Genomic DNA, 16459 nt, shown 5'->3' on the forward strand with positions numbered 1-16459 from the left:
TAAATCCAAAGCAAGCAAGAGAAAAGAAATAATAAAAATTAGAGCAGAAATCAATGAAATTGAAAACAGTTAAGTTAATAGAGAAAACCAATGAGACCAAAAGCTGGTTCCTCTTTGGAAAAATCAGTAATATTGATAAGCCTCTAGCCAAGCTAACTAAAAAGAAAAAAAAAAAAGATGCAAATTACTAATATGAGAAATGAAAGAGGAAACATCACTACAGATCCCATAAACATTAAAAAGATAATAAAGGAATACTATGAACCATCTATACTCACAAATTAACCTTGATAAAATTGACCAATTCCTTGAAAGACACATCCACCAAAACTATGTAAGAAGAAATAGACAATCTGAATAGACCTTTATCTATTAAAGGAATCTAATCAATTACTAAATAATCTTCTAAAACAGAAAGTACCAAGCCCAGATAGGTTCAGTGGTGAATTCTACCAAACATTTAGAGAAAAAATTACACCAATTCTCTACAATCTCTTCCAGGAGACAGACCGAGAAGGAATACTTGCTAACTCATTCTATGAGGCCCAGTGACACTCTAATACCAAAACCAGACAAAGACATTACAAGAAAACTGCAGATCAAGAAATCTCATGAACACAGATGCAAAAATCCTCAACAAAATATTAGCAAGTCAAATCCAACGATGTTGAAAAAGAATGATACACCACGAGTAAGTGGACTTCTCCCAGGTAAACAAGATGGGTTCAACACTTGAAAATCAATTAATATAACCTATCACATCGACAGACTAAAAAAGAAAAATGACATGATCACATCAATTGACGCAGAAAAAGCATGTGACAAATTCCAAGACCAATTTATGATAAAAACTCTCAGTAACTAGGAATAGAGGGGACTTTTTCCTCAACTTGATAAAGATCATCTACAAAAACCTACAGCTAACATCATACTTAATGGTGAGAAGCTAGAAGCTTTCCCACTAAGATCAGGAAAAAGGTAAAGAAAGATGTCCCCTCTCATTACTCCTTTTCAACATCATACTGGAAGTCCTTGCTTAATACAATAACACAAGAAAAGGAAATAAAAGTTATTCAGATGGAGAAGGAAGACATAAAAGTGTCTTTATTCACAGATGACAAGAATCAACAAAAAGCCTCCTGGAAACAAAGAAGCAATTACAGCAAGGTTGCAGGACACAAGGTTAATGTACAACACAATATGGAAGGAGAACAACTTGACTTCAAGACTTATACAAAGCTACAGTAATCAAGACAGTGTAGGATGGTAACAGAACAGAGAACTAGATCAATGCAACAGAATAGAGGCCAGAAATAGACCCATGTAAATAGACCCACATAAATCAACTGATCTTTGACAAAACAGCAAAGGCAACGCAATGGAGCAAAGATAACGAAAGGTGTTGGAACAACTGGATGCCACATGCAAAACAATGAATCTGGACAGAGACTTTACACTCCTCACAGAAATTAACTCAAAATGGATCACAGGCATAAACATAAAATGCAAAACCATAAAACTTCTAGAACATTAGAGAAAACCTAGGTGAGCCTGGATATGGTGATGCCTTTTTAGATATAACACCAAAGGCATGATCCATGAAAGAAAGAACTGATAAGCTGGACTTCATTAAAACTGAACATTTCCGGGAATTCCCTGGCGGTCCACTGGTTAGGACTCCACGCTTTCACTGCCGAGGGCCCAGGTTCAATTCCTGGTCGGGGAACTAAGATCCCGCATGCCACACGGTGCGGCCAAAAGAAAAAAAAACTCAAACACTTCTGCTCTACAAAGACACAGTCAAGAGAATGAGAAGACAAGCCACGGGCTGAGAAAAACAATTGCAGAAGAGATATCTGAGAAAAGGCTGTTACCCAAGACATACAAACAACTCTCAAAACGTAACAAAGGGCTTCCCTGGTGGCGCAGTGGTTGAGAATCTGCCTGCCAATGCAGGGGACACAGGTTCGAGCCCTGGTCTGGGAGGATCCCACATGCCGCGGATCAACTAGGCCCGTGAGCCACAATTACTGAGTCTGCGCATCTGGAGCCTGTGCTCCGCAACAAGAGAGGCCGCGATAATGAGAGGCCCGCGCACCGCGATGAAGAGTGGCCCCCGCTTGCCGCAACTAGAGAAAGCCCTCGCACAGAAACAAAGACCCAACACAGCCATAAATAAATAAATAAATCCAAAGTTTAAAAAAAAAAAAAAAAAGTAACAAAAAGAAAATGAACAACAGATTTTTAAACAGGCAAAAGATCTGGAAAGACACTTCATCAAAGGAGATATACAGATGGCAAACAAGTATATGAAAAGATGCTCCATGTCATAACGTCATTAGGAGAGGGAAAATCAAATAAGCTACCACTCAGCACCTATTAGTATGGCCAAAATCCCACACCCTGACAACACCCAATGCTGGGGAGGACGTGAAGTCCTCATTCATTGCTGGTGGGAATGCAAAATGGTGCAGCCACTGGGGAAGACTGACTGGTGGTCTCTTCCAAACTGAACACGCTCTCACCATGCAATTCAGCAGCTGTGCTCCTGGGTATTCACCCAAAGGAGCTAAAAACTTACGTCCACACAAAAACCTGCACACGTGTTTACATCAGCTTTTTCATAATTGCCAAAACTTGGAAGCAACCAAGACGTTACTCAGTAGGCACATGGATAAACTGTGGTCCATTCAGACAATGGCGTATCATTTCAACATTAGAAAGAAATGAGCTATCAAGTCAAGAAAAGACGTGCAGGAAACTTGAACGCATATACTAAGTGAAAGAAGCCAATCTGAAAAGGCTTCATACTATATGATTCCAACCATATGACATTCCAGAAAAAGCACAACTATGGAGACAGTAAAAAGATCAGTGGCTGCCAGGGGTGGGAAGAGGGGAGGGATGAACAGGTGGAGTACAGATTTTTAGAGCAAACTAGTCCGTCCGATACTACAGTGGTGGGTAAGCGTCATCACACGTCTGTCTAAACCTGCGGGACACACACCACCAAAAGTGAGCCCCATGGAACCTGTGGACCCAGGGTGATGATGACGCATCCGTGCAGGCGCGTCGACTGTAACAGACGCACCATCTGGTGGGATGCTGACAATGGGGGAGGCTGTGTGCGGGGCGGGGGAGGGTACGGGAACTCTCTGTACTTTCCAGTCAACTCTTCTGTGAACCTAAGACTGCTCTAAAGAATAAAGTTTATATAAAACAAACCAAAAAACGTGTTATCAAGGAAGTCTTGCAGGAAAAGGAAGCTGTGGAAGGGCACGTGCCGTCCAGCAGAGGGGCCACGGGGGCGGCCTGGAGCTGGGCTGAGGGCGGTACCGGGGCCTCCGAGTAAACCCCACGCTGGTCAGCGAGCCTCACACGCATGCACACGTGAGCGTGCGCACACACAGGTCACAGACCGTGAGCTGTGGCAAGCCCTCTGCAGAGGGGCCCTGGGGCAGGGAGCTGAGGGCCGAGGGGCTGGCGATACAGACGGGGGCCAGGCTTTCCAGGTGGAAGGGCCTGCAGGGGTGGTGAAGAGGCGCCCACGAAGGGGCCCAAACAGACAGGGGAGGGGGCAGGGACGGTGGGGTCCAGGAGGGCCGCGGGCAGATGACCAGCCCTGTCCCCGCGGTGCCCGCAGGAGGCGGCTGGGGGGAGGCTCAGGGAGGCCACCCAGCCAGGCCTGCTCAACCCTGGGAGCTGCACCAGACCCAAGGATGGCTCTGCAGCGCCCCCGGCGGCCTGGCCCCCGCCAAGGAGCCTCCAGGCACCCACACGGCCCCGGCTGTCCTTGAGCTCCCCGGGCCGCCCGCTGGGACCGCTCTGCACACACAGCCACCTGCTCGCCCCGCCTCTGGTCCTCGCGGAGACGGTGCCTGTCCCTTCCCTGACCACCCTCCTGCCCGGCGGGTCCCCCGGTACCCTCAGGCCCCTGGCTCGCCTGCTCACGGACCCGCCGTCCCCCAGCCCGGGCCCCGGGAGGGCAGGGTCGTGTCCCTGTCCCCGTCCCCTCCCCCCCGCCCCCGGCTCTGCGACGCTGCCTGGCACGAAGCAGGCGCCCAATCCTCGTCAAACGAATTCCTGCCTGGACTCCCTCTGGCTCTGGGCTGCTGGGGCCCCTCTCGGGCTTTGGAACGTTTCAGACGTTTCCAGAGCCAGGTTCTCTGCCGGTCTTTCTGCCTGACCCGGGCCCCCCCTTCGGGGACCCCCTCCCAGGACTGGCGCCAGGGTTAAGCGGGCAGATGCAATGTCGACAGGACAGCATGTTGGCTGTCACCGGACTTCACCCCCGCGGTGGCCATCCTGGACTCGGTGACCGGGCATTTCGTGTGGAAAAGTCCAGGGTGGACAACAGGGAACTGTGAGGTGACACCGAGCGACCACACAAACATTCTCTGGGGACTTCCTTGAGAGTTCGCCCTTCCCTCTCTGGTCGCGGGCCCTCTGGCGGGTCACAGCAGGTGGCGGCAGAGGTGGAATCCAGGCAGCCTGCTCCCTGTGGGTCTCCACCCCTCCGGCACTGATGCCCCACCGCCCCCGAGACCGCCCCGGCCCTGCTCCTGTGAGATAAACTCAAGCAAGTGGGGCCCCAGGTGGCCTCGCAGTGACAGCTCTCGGGCCACTGCAGCCCACTCTGCTCTGCGGGCACATCCCCTGGCATTTCCAGAAGTGATGAATCAAATGCAGAGCAGAATGACTCATAAACACCAATTCTAGACGAACCACTGATCTAAACATGGAGGTGAAACAACCGTTAACACGGATTTCAGAGGATAACACAGGAAAATGCCTTCATCCCTGGGGGAGGGAGTTTTCTTCCACAGAAAGACAGAAAAACACAAACAGTAAAGGGTGATCAACAGGCCAACATTAAATCAGGAGGATCTGCTCATCGAGACCACTTGGAACGAAAAGACAAAGTGGGAGAAAACATGTGTGATCCATTTAACTGACAAAGGACCTGTAATCAGAGCACAAAGTAGCTCCAATCACCAAACACGGACAGACAACCGATAGCGAAACAGCCCGAAACTCCAACAGACACTTTGCCAAAGAGGTCCCCAAAGGACCAAGAAATAAAGAGAGAGGAGATGGGCCTCAGCGGACATCAGGGAGAGGCCAGAGAAAACCATGGGAACACCTTCCACAGCCACCGGGATGGCAGGAATGAAAAAAGAAGGTCCAACAGACCCCAGGGCCAGAGGCCCGTATCCTGGGGCGGGGCACACGGGAGCCGAACACACCACTCCACACCCGGCGCCCGGGGGCCACACCCTCGGCACGCCCCCCAGAGGCCACGCTCACCGGACATGAACAGCCAGCGGAGAACCCTCCAGAAACGTTTCTGTAAAGGAAAGTCACGCAGCCAGGACACACACCATCGCCTGGGCATCCCCCTGGAGCCGAGCGGACCCGGGCTGGTGATGCTGTGGTCTCTGGATCCAGGCGGCAGGTCATTCCATGAAAACTCACGGAGGTGCACACCTGTGATTTTGCATTCTTCTACGTGCACGTGCATGTACACACACACACACACACAAATCTGTAAAAGATATTTCCGTGAACAAGTTTCTTAGGGTGAGCTGTCACCCTCAGGTCCCCGACCTCCGACGGGCCCTGCAAGGCTCTCCTGAGCAAGGACGACGCTGGCCGGTGTGGCTGGTGCCTGCAGGTGTGCCTCGGGGGCTTGCGTCCCATGGGACCCAGCGTTGTGGGAGGACAGGCCACCAGAGAACAGAGTTCCCATGCAGGGAAGACTGCCTGACGTGAGATACCAAGGGAGCTAAGCTGATCAGGTGGGCGTGGTCTCAGGCTCTACGGCTCCTTCCACAGGCCCGGCCCTCCCCGAGCTCCCTGAGACCCTGGAAAGCTGCTAGAGGCGCGTCCGTCGTTTCACCTGATGTGGCGGTGGAGCGGGGTGAGGGGCGGCGTGGGCGACCTGCGACTGCACTCCACCCCCAGGCCACCAGGACACAGCTCAGCGTGGGCTGGACCCGACTAAACAGCCCGCTGTGTCGGCCCTGGCAGCTTTCGCAGGACCAGACAAGGACGCGGCGGCACCGAGCACCCGGGGCGCCATCCTGGGTCACAGAGGACAGGCCGGTGGGGCTGTGCTGTGACGGGCGAAGCCCCAGTGAACCGTCCCAGGACAGAAACCACACGCCCACGGAAAGGCGCCAGCCAGCCTGCCGGCTCACACGTTATTGCTCCTCCTGCACGTCCCACGTCGCCCTCCTTGGGGCCCGGGCCCCACCTGCAGGTCCACACAGGCTGAGCACCTGCACCCTCCCTTCCTGAAACAAGGAGACCCGAGTCTAAGGTACGGAGCCTCGTGTGTGCCCCTCACCTGCTGGCCTCAGGGGGCCTGGAACGGAGCTGCCCATGCCTGTTTCGGAAAGAAGTTTCCTCTCCCCAGCCAAAGGGCCTGCCTGCTCTAGAAAGCCGCTGACTGTTCTAATTAATACGTGCTCACTCCAGGTTAGAGAAGCTTTAATTGTCAATGAGATGGTATTCTGGTTTCCTGATTCGATTTGCAAACTTAAAGAATGTTTCCTTCCAAACACTAAGTAAGGTGCTCTGAAGTGAGTCCAGCCTAGGACTGCGGTCCTCTCTCTCCCTGCTGCTGGCGCAGAAAAGCAGACTTGATCTTAAGCTTGAAGCTGCACACGAGTCCAGGTGCCAGCGCCCCTCTCAGAGGGTGGGCCCTGCCGCCCTGGCCTCACTCCTTGAGAGGGCGTCTACCCCTGACCCCGAGCGTGTCGCGAGCGCCCTCCTTACAAAGACAATGCCTGCAGATTAAAGCGAAGAAATCAGTTCCTGCCCGGTTCCAAGCTGACAGGCGAGCAGCCCCGGCACCGAGGGCCTCACTTGCTGGCGAGTTCCAGCACCTTCCGCACCATGGCCCCGAGCCCGTCGTGAACGTGGTGGAAGGCGGCGTCACACATGAAGGCCGGGGTGGTGACCACCTTGTTCCTCTGGTCTACGTGGGCCTCGTGCACACAGGTTACGGAAGAACACTGCACGGCCGGGAGCAGAGCGCACGTGGCGTCAAGCACCGCCCACCCCCTCCCAGGTGCGCATCCCGCCCCCACCCCAACGGCACCTGGAAGGGGCTTTCTGCACCCCCTGCGCTACTTTAACTGAAGACCCTGGAACCTGACCCCACGGGCCGCTTCCTAACACACGTCCCAGCAGCGGGCCTCACGGGACCCACGGCTGCAGACGCGGGCCAGACGCCCGAGCACCAGCCGGGACCCCGGGGCCACCCTGAAGGCAGCGGCAGCACCGCCATCCTTCGCATCAAGAGACTGCATTAGAGGCTTGTCCGAATGCCCGCTGTGAGCACGTGGCAACCGGACCCGGGCCCCAGCCTCAGCACAGAGGCGCCTCACCTCCTCCCTGAGACCTGCTTCCTGGGCCAACGCCAAGCCCCAGGCCCGGGGCTGGCCGCTCTGTGCTGGACGGGGAGGGACATTCACACCTGAAACTGCCTGCAAGTAGAGACACACCGAGGAGCGCACGCCCCGGCCAGGACAGACGCCGGAGGATAACGGGCTGGTCTCCTGCACCGCCTGGGGCCCCGCACTCTTCTGCTCCTGACTCCAGCCCCCATGGAGACCCTCAGGTCCAGGCGCAGAGCTGGAAGGCGGGCAGCCTGTGGCCTGAGGCCCTCTACACCCGCAGCGCACCCTGGTGACCTCAGGACACAGTGGACCCGCTTGCGGGAGGAATGGGGGCGACAAGGCTGCCGGGGGTGGCTCTCCATCTGTGCCACCCAGGGGACTGCCACCAGATAAAGACGCGCAGCCCCCTCGCCTTCCACCCCAGCCTCTGGCCCGGCACCGGGTACTCACTCTCCCTCCGCCACAGGCAGCGCCCTACCCCACCCCACGCGAGCCCACGCCGTCTCCTCACCCGACCCACTGAGCCCCGGGCCTGGGGTGTGCTGAGCTCAGCCAGCATCACTGCGGGGACTTGGGAACGTGGCCACTGGATGGCGGAGGGGTCACAGCCTCGGGCACTACGCCCCTCCACGCACATGCTCTGGGTGCCCTGGCTGTGCAGCACCCCAGGGCGGTCCCGAGGGGCCAGAGGGGGGTTTCCCATGTCGCCCCCGCTGCTGGAAGGATATGGTCACTCCCGTCACACAGTGCTTGGCACCCAGGGCTTTGATGACCTGCGCGGTCCCGGCATGTGGCCACTTGCCGCCTTCCTCCTGCTCGTGGCCCACGGTGACCTCGACACTTCTGAGCACTTTGGCCGCGAGGACGGGAGCGATGCAGCACAAGCTGAAAGGCGAGGAAAGGAGGGTCAGCTTGGGGCTGTGCGTGTGGCCGCCAGGCCGGGGGCCCAGCAAGGCATGCTTAGAGAACGCGGTCAGCCTCAGAAAGGGGCACAGACACCAGTGCCGCGGGGACGGAGAACCCAGTGCCAGAGCCTCTGCCAGCTCCGCGGGCTGGAGCCTGCCCCTGCCCCTGGGCTGCCTGTGGTGGTTGTGACCGGTGGAGCACGGCGGAGCCTCCAGGCAGCCGGCGCCAGGCTGGAGAGCGGCGGAGGGCAGCCAGCTGAGCCCCGGCTGCCAGACACGCACCAGGCACCTGACACGGTGCCCAGAGTGCAAAGGTCCACCCGGAGAGAAGGCCACAGACGGCGGCACGATCTTCGGCCCAAGCTTTAGGGTGGTTTGTCGCACAGCCACTGAGAAGCCCAGCTGTACTGACCGGCTGAGACCTAGACCCCTTCTCTGGAGGGGGCGCAGGAGACCGGGGGACATGGTCCAAGCAGCAGCCTCGCCTGACCTGTCGGTGCGGAGCCAAGGGCCCCGTCCTAGCAGCGTGCCAAACCCTCCCCGACCCCCCGTGAGCAGGCTGTCCCCAGAGGCGTCTGAGCCCTGCAGGTTCACACGGGACGCCTGCCCTCGGGGCTCCTCCGAGGTCCTGCTCTTCACCAGGGGGCCCCTCAACCGGCAGCTTCTGAGCCCCTGGATCAGCCAACATGGAGGCCTCCAGCAGCCAGGCCTCACCAGTGCCCTGCCCCCAGCGAGAACACGCATGACACCTGCCACAGCTGCTCCAGCCGGGCCGGTCCCCACTCCCCTGGGGTCCACACCCCTCTGGGCTGTGCCCCACCTCCCCGTCTGCTCAGCTGGTCCTCTGAGCTGACGCAACACAATGTGGTGAGAACACACCTACACGCTCGTGCAATGCCGAGAACACCGCCACAAACCCTGTTCAGGGACCACGAGACAAACCCTCTCAGCCCCGAGCAGGTGAGCGTCATCGGAATGGCCATCTCGGGAATCTGTCACGTCACCAGGTCCCCAGGCACCTGACTCTGCGGGCGACGCGCGAGACGAAGGCTAGGCTGCCTGCCCGTCCTTGGCCGGGGACGCCGACACAGGCTGCTGGGGGCTCCCGCACGGTGGGGAGGGAAGCACGGGCCCGGCGGCAGAGCTGGCCGGACCCCTCGCTCTGTCCGTGCTTCTGACGAGCAGGTCAAGGAGTGATGGGGCGGCCCAGAAGGGGGGTGAGAGATGCCCTGGCCCGGAAAGGGCATTTCGCACGTGGCCAGACGACGCTGCTGCTTTTGGAGACAGACAAGTGGCCTGCCGCACGAGGGGCTGAATGGAGCTGCCCACGGTGACACGGCGGCCGGAACAGGACCGTGTCACCATCCTGCACCCCCGCCGGGTTCTTCTCCAGCTCAGCTGAGAAGCGTCTGTTCACTCAAGAGGACACGGTGCCCGCCGTGAGGTGGCCAAGCTGCTGGGCTTCTGTCCCATTTGTCGTGCTGACTTTCTAGAGAAAGGGAGCCGGGTCCCCGCCCCGGGCGCTCGCCCCCACACACCGGTGCTGCCCCGGCGGGGCCCCCGGGAGGTGATCGGCTGGGCGCTGCGAGGGCAGGCATGCTCCTGGGCTACGGCCGCTGGTGGGGGGTGCCCGGGACGCTGAGCGGGCAGGGCCTCCAGTGAGTGGCCGCAGGTCTGGGAAGGACGCTGCCCCTGGTGGACTGTCCTCTGCAGCCTCTGTGCTCTGTTCAGACCCAGTGCTCTAACATCCTCATTCTTCTCCAGTTTCCAACAGGAGGCGGCGAGTAGCCATGTGATGGAGAGCCTGGCGGATTTTGTTTTTGGCGCATCTGTGCACCGCTGGGCTCCTGGGACGACTTCCCCGGACAGAGATGACTCCAAAGCGTGCGACCCTCACGCTCCAGCACCGGCGTCGTTCGCCAACGCCCATGGCAAAGCAGCACCGAGGAGCCCTCCCCCAGGACACTCGTGGGAAGGGCAGCCTGACAAGCAGGTCTGACGATGGGGTCGCCGTCACTCGTCCGCAAGCGCCTCCTGGTGTGGGTTACGACTGGCCTCGCCCGTCTGCCAGGCCGAGGACCCCGGGCCGGTCTGTGAGCAGTGGCTGGGCCCGTGAGTGTGGGCCCAGTGTGTGGCCACCGCAGGATCCAGTCCCCAAAGAAGGGCAGCTGAGAGCGACAGGGGTCGGGAATGGTGCTCACGGCAGCCGTGGCATGAGGAAGGACAGGGGCCAGCTAGCCGAGGGGCTGCTCCAAGCCAGGACGGGAAAGCGGAGGCCAGGCATCGGGAGAGGACTGGCAAAGGCTGGGGGCCACGGAAGGACTGGAGAGCCTTCTAGACCCTGGGAGGATCATCCCCTCCCCTCCTCACTAAGTCATCAAGAGAAATTAACGTTAACCACACAACCACAGAATTTTCAGAGCTGGAAGGCACCTGTGAGATCACACGAAACCCCCTCAGTTATAACAAGGAAAAGGGCTGAGAGTCTCCAAGACCACACAGCTCCAGGCGCCAGCTCCTGGCTGTGAGCCACGGCCTCGGCCACGGGCTCCGCCACCGCCCTCCCTCCACCACTGCCGGGCCCGCTGGGCTGCACGTACCCGATGGGCTTCCCGGCCTGGTGGAACTCCTTCAGGACGCGCTCCACGTCTTTATTCACCTTGCAGTCGCCCCCATCTACGGCGAACGTGCTCCTGCCACGAGAAGAGGCTTCCTTAGACTGCAGGGCTCAACATCTGCCTGCCTGGGGAGCCCCCAGCCCCACTTCCCACCCCCCGGGATCCTGTGTGCTCCGCTAACTTCTCAGCAACTGCAGAAAGTAACACGTGTGTGCAGGTACACGTACACGGCCTTTCATGTAATTACACGTAGACACGTGTATTTTTTTCTATTTTTTGAAACATAAAGCGGCATGGGAGGGTGAAGGCAGGGAGGCCAGCAGAGGTGAAGGGGAAGCTGACACGCAGGCGCTCGGGCCATGAGCTCGGCCCACCCAGGAACAGTAGGACATGCCATTGGCCCAAAACCAGTGACAGATCCTGCACTTCACTAACGAGGAAAAGAAACCCGAATCAAACAAGACCCCGTTTTTTTCACCAGAGCAAGACCGCTGGGGCGTCTGGAATGGTCTCCCTCCCAGTCAGTGGGCTCACACCAGTACCATCTCTTTGGAAGGCAAACTCAGACCCATCAAATTTCAAAGGCCACGCCTCTCTGCCAGGAGCCCCATCCCGGGCTTCCTCTGCCTTGTTCACGTGGTCGATGCCTCTACCCCGGGCGCCCGGCGCGTCGCGTGCACGACGGGACAACCTGTGGGTGTGAGGGATGCTGGCTACCCTGAAGTACTTTCTCAGGATGCGCAAGCGTCTCAAAACAGGTCAGATTATATACTTTAAATACATGTACGTGAGTCATACCTCCAAAAGCTATTAAGACAAAAGAGAGAACGGGAAGTGCCGGAGTCCCATCAGCACTGGGTCGCCTACACAACGGGATCTGCGTGTGTGGCTGTCAGACAGTTAAGGGAAAAGCCTCAGCGTCAAGTGAAAGACACAAAGTGCAGAACGAGAGGCTACCATCTGGTTGGATTTTTCACGCAGACATTTACGTGAATCTTTCGGAAAATGAAAAGCTGGCAGCGTTGCCGGAGGTGATCCTGGGGTCCCAAGCAGGAAGAACTGGGTTTCCACAGTGAATATGTCACACTGACCCTGCCTGCTGCCCCTGTGCACCGCACAGACCGCTGATGTGGAGCCGGCCTTTCCTCTGGAAAGGTCAGGAAGGCTGGGACCAGTGGCCAGAAATCACAGCTTCCCCCAGGGGTCTGGGAGGTCACAGACATGGACGCTGACCCAAGGCCCTGCTTCCTTGTACATCGAGACGCACCACCACTAAGTCACCCGAGGCAGGTTGTCAGCCTCGCCAGGGACATAACCCCAATGAACCCTCAAGCTACCCTCACGCCAGGCGAGGTCTAAGGGCTGAGGGAAGGCACAGGGTCTGTGAATCCAGCTCATCTTTCAGAGAAAGAAACCCGGTCCCGTAAGAAGGACAAGCACAGCCGACGCAGACTGTGATCCGCCATCTCCCGCAGGGGGCTCAGGAGGATGGCGACGCAGGGAAAGCACTCCCAGGCTGGCTCTGGGAGAGGAAGTGGACACGAGGCGGGGCAGGGGTCCAGGCGGGAGAAAGGACTGTGGGAAAACTGGTGGGAACGTGGAGAAAAGAGGTGCTCTGGTGATGCCCGCAAGCAGAAAGGAGCCTCAAGATGTCAGGATGCAGAAGGACCGAGAGCAGAGGTGGACCTCAGGGAACGTAACCGCCTCTGCCCCCGCTCCTGGGTGCACGGCGCCCGGACAGACAGAGCGCCAGCTGGGAGGCCCTCGCGCTGCTGCGGGAACCTCAATGATCAAGCCATCAACTGACCAAAACGCATGTAGTCCGGGCTGTGACGCACGCTGCACTGTGTTTAAAGCCCCAAAGCTACGGGGCGCAGCTGCTGGGTGCTTTCCCACAGCCCTCGAGCCCCCTCCATCACGGGAGCAGCAGCCCCGCGCCATGTCGGAAGGGATGTGCTGGGCCAGCAAGGCCAGCGCAAGAGAATTTCTATGAAACGCGGAGAAGAAAGAAAGGAACGAGAGAACAAAGAGAGAACCTGAAACCCAAAGCACATCACGGCTGCGGTGTGACGGCCTCCCAGGCTTGAGGTCCGGTTACCGTAGCAACAACCCAAAGAGCAAAAAAAAGAAAGATCTCTCTTTCTCTGGTCAGGACCGTCCTCCAAACGGCCCAACCGGAAAGGCACCTTTCCGCGCTGCAAGGTCCACAGGAGAGCAGGTGTCTGCGGGGAACACGTACAGGGACGGGTTCTGACGTGATGAGACCCCCAGCACCGCACCTGGATGGCCAGGTCCCAGGAGCCTCCTCCCACCTGGGTTCCCTGTCATGGGGCAGCTGCGTCGTCGCTGGGCCAGACCCCCCAACAGCTGCTCCCATCACCACCGCGTCCCCATCTAACGGTCCAGGGGAAAAGCAGGAGAGCCCCGAGCTGATACACGTACAGGTTTTTGGCAGCTCCGAAGCCCCCGGGGAAGACGGCCGCGTCGTGGTTAGCAGCGCTGAGTTTGGCCAGGTCGGTGATCTTGCCGCGGGCGATCCTCGCGGACTCAGTCAGAACGTTCCTGGGGAAGGGTGGAGAGAGGCCCCAGAAGGTTCAGTGTGCACAGACGGGAGAACGCGGCAGGAAGGCGCCTCCACGAGCCAAGAGGACCTGTCCCCCTGGCTCACAGGCAGTGCGGGTCGCTCCCTAGAAAAGGCAACACAGCGACAGTGACCACAGCGGGTCTGTGCTCGAAACGCCCTCTGGAGCCCTTTCCGACGGGCGCTTCCGAACCACCACGCCTAGTCACCCGGACTCCTGCGTCAGGCAGGGCCACCAGGCAGTACTTAGCGCTGGGAATGGATGGTGATGGAACCGCGGGGGGAGCGTTAAGAAGCAACTTCGAGGGACGAGTGAGGCAGCCCCAGGACTGGCCGCAGAGGGAGCTCCTCCCAGCCCCGGCTGCGCGGCCCAGGGCCAGGGTCCTGACTGGGCCGCAGTCCCAGGAGACGGCACCGCGGCTCCTTCCCACCGTCCCGTCTCTCACTGTCTGCACCCGCTGGAGGGCACCTGGGAACCACAGCCCCCAGGGGTCACAGCCCTGCAGTCTGGGCCAGGCCGGAGCGGGGAGGTGGGTCTCAGGGGACGCGAGGCCAGGGCCACAATCCCCTCAGGAACAGAAATGCTGGTGGGAGTTGCTCACAGATACGTGGGTCCAAACGGGTGGATGAGGTTTCAGACCAAACGAACGCACATGCTTTCGGTCAGAATGAAGGTACGAGGAGCTCACTCGGGGGGAACCTTCCTCCACTGCTCCAACAGTGCTGGACGGTGAAGAACGTCCTGAGGTCCAGCACAGCCTCAGGACCACTGCTGTGAAGTCCACTTAAACGTGGACTCGGCTCCCAGCTAAGATGAAGCAACCGCGTGCAGGTTCTCGGGGAGTTTCAACCCGTCCACGTTCAAGGACGAGGAGGAGGGGTCCGTACCTGGTTTCGCCCTCAGAAGGCTGCCCCTTGGTGTGGTCAATCACGTGCATCTGAGGGATGTCAGGAGCAAAGATCTGGACCTCGGCCCCCGCACGGCTCAGGTGAACCAGTATCCTGCACAGAAGGGAATCAGACCAGACTCTGACATGTGCCTGGCCCAGCTTTACCTGCCACCGGGTGTTTAAAAACAGGGTTTTAGGTGACTGACAGGTATACACTTCTCACATAGGTTAACAACCGCCTTGCTTTGCAAAAAGTCACGATTGGCTTGCTAACGACCCAAATGCCCTCTATTGGAGTTTGCTGTCACTGAACTGGCCTGTGGAGACCAGCTAGCCCCCCCAAGCTCCCTTTACAAACCAGGCTGTAGGGACGGGTGACCCGGCAACTGTCACAGCCTGGATGTCTGCATGCCCGGGCGCCCTCTGGGTGTTCTTCCTCCCATGGGCCAACTGACAATGGCCTCGAGGGGTGGAGGAGGGCTTTTGGTCTCCAAAGTAAGTTCAGTTCCTGGTCTGCCCAACCTTCCCCTCATGGGGGTGGGAGACACGCAGGCGACCCTGGGGGCTGCTGACGATGCCAGCATCTACCAAGGGTTGCTCTGCGGCAGGTCCGAGTCCAAACACTGGCACGAAATCTGTCCCTGGCAGTGCTGTCACTACCCACTTCCAGAGAGGGAGGAGACACGAGACCCCAAGACAGATCACAGCCATCCCCTGGCAGGGCTGGGATCCCTGGACTTGGGTTCAGCCCCTCGGAACCTCCCGGGCACTCGACCTACAACTCCTGGCTCTGCCCGGGAGGTTTCAAGCTGCTGGCTATTCCTCGCCTCCTCCCCTCTCCTGCCCCACCCCGCTCAGCCTCCCTCAGGAAACTCCTGGCCCTCTCCACCCACCAGCCCAGCACGCTCCAAAGTTCCCTCTTTGTCCGGCCACCGCCAGCACACGCTGGCCACGCCCAGCGGCCACCCCCAGCCCCAGCCTCCTCCCCGCGCTTGGGGGGGGCGTGCTCCCCAACCACTACCTAACCCTCCCCTTCAACTAACTCTGAACCTGACAGCCCCTACACTCCTGCTCGCAGGAACTTTTAAATCAGTCAAAGGACAAAGTGCTCGGCAACAGCTGACAGGCTACCCCAATGATATCTGTCTACAGCGAGGTCACTGCACAGCCCTTAAAAATCATGCTGTAAAGACGGAAAAGAGCTCTCTCTGATTTCCAACACGCAGGACCGTGTGATGCCAATGTTTACAACACGTGGGTGTGGAAAAACAGCAGAGTAGACGTAAGCGGTTACCACTGTGTGACAGCATCACAGGTGATACTAGAAAGCTCATTTTGTGTCTCCCTGTACATTACACGCATTGAGTTTAAACGCTGTCCTTCGCGCCTCCCTGAGTTTCGTCCGGCAGTCCTCTCTGCCTTCCTAACCAGCAGGAAGGCTTCTCCGAACGGTTCAGGAAAAGGGGGACCGCCCCTCCCGCGGGCGAGCCCACAAGGGGCTTACGATGAGGCCTCGTGGAGCTCCGTCCCGTCGTAGACCCCGCATCCGGACAGCACCTGCGGGGATGGCGGGCCGGTCACAGGGGTCACGCGGTCCACCGTGCGGGCCGACCGCCTCCAGCGGGGGGGAGGGGCCGACCTGGAGGGGAGGGAGGTCAGCGCGAGGGAGGCGGTGGGCGGCGGAGGAGCCGCCCGCGGGCACCGGGAGGGTGGGAAGGCCGACCTCGGCGACCCGCCCCTCGTCCCCACGCCCCGCCCGTCCGCTCACCACTGCGACCCTGGCCACGGGGCGCGGCGCGGAGGCGTGGAGGGCCGCGCGCGGAGACGGCGCCGGTCCGCCGAACGGCAGCGGACGCAGGCCGGGGCGCGGCGCGAAGGCGGGGGTCAACGCCAGCCTGGACGCTACCAGAGCCCGGATGGCCGCCATCCTCCGCGAGGACATCGGGGTCGCGGGGTCGCAGGGTCACGGTGAGCGGGACCGCGCCTGCGCACAGCCGCCGCCCTGCCCGCGAGCGCGCCGGTGGGCGGGGCCGCACCTGCGCAGTCGCCCGTGGCTCGC

The 16459-nt window shown here is 58.9% G+C and overlaps 1 protein-coding gene across 3 annotated transcripts; it reads right to left on the minus strand.

The window, feature by feature from the left end:
- Positions 1-6475: 6475 nt before the first annotated feature.
- On the minus strand, positions 6476-16404 carry GATD3 (glutamine amidotransferase class 1 domain containing 3). Of its 3 annotated transcripts, XM_061193841.1 has the most exons (8): positions 16169-16400; positions 15905-15957; positions 14399-14512; positions 13372-13491; positions 11408-11620; positions 10912-11004; positions 8135-8291; positions 6476-6995 (listed from the first exon to the last, which is right to left on the minus strand). In XM_061193841.1, the coding sequence occupies exons 1-8, from the start codon at positions 16340-16342 to the stop codon at positions 6867-6869; spliced, it is 1053 nt and encodes a 350-aa protein (XP_061049824.1). In that variant the 5' UTR covers positions 16343-16400; the 3' UTR covers positions 6476-6866. The 3 variants fall into 3 exon arrangements, 2 of the variants coding, with proteins under 2 accessions (XP_061049824.1, XP_061049825.1); XM_061193842.1 differs by lacking the exon at positions 11408-11620 and having other exon boundaries at positions 16169-16396; XR_009701311.1 differs by lacking the exon at positions 11408-11620 and having other exon boundaries at positions 6937-7019; positions 7395-8291; positions 16169-16404.
- Between the last annotated feature and the right edge of the window lie 55 nt (positions 16405-16459).

The sequence above is a fragment of the Eubalaena glacialis genome, chromosome 6 (assembly GCF_028564815.1).
Source record: "Eubalaena glacialis isolate mEubGla1 chromosome 6, mEubGla1.1.hap2.+ XY, whole genome shotgun sequence".
NCBI classification, from domain to species: Eukaryota; Metazoa; Chordata; class Mammalia; order Artiodactyla; family Balaenidae; genus Eubalaena; species Eubalaena glacialis.

Excerpts from the sequence above, each read along its gene's own strand:
- GATD3 (XM_061193841.1), bottom strand. The coding sequence starts at position 16,342 with ATGTCCTCGCGGAGGATGGCGGCCATCCGGGCTCTGGTAGCGTCCAGG. Across the intron at positions 15,958-16,168 it reads CCGTGGCCAGGGTCGCAGTG|GTGCTGTCCGGATGCGGGGT; the intron begins GTGAGCGGACGG and ends CCATCCCCGCAG. Across the intron at positions 11,621-13,371 it reads TTCGGAGCTGCCAAAAACCT|GTTGTCCCGTCGTGCACGCG; the intron begins GTACGTGTATCA and ends TCACACCCACAG.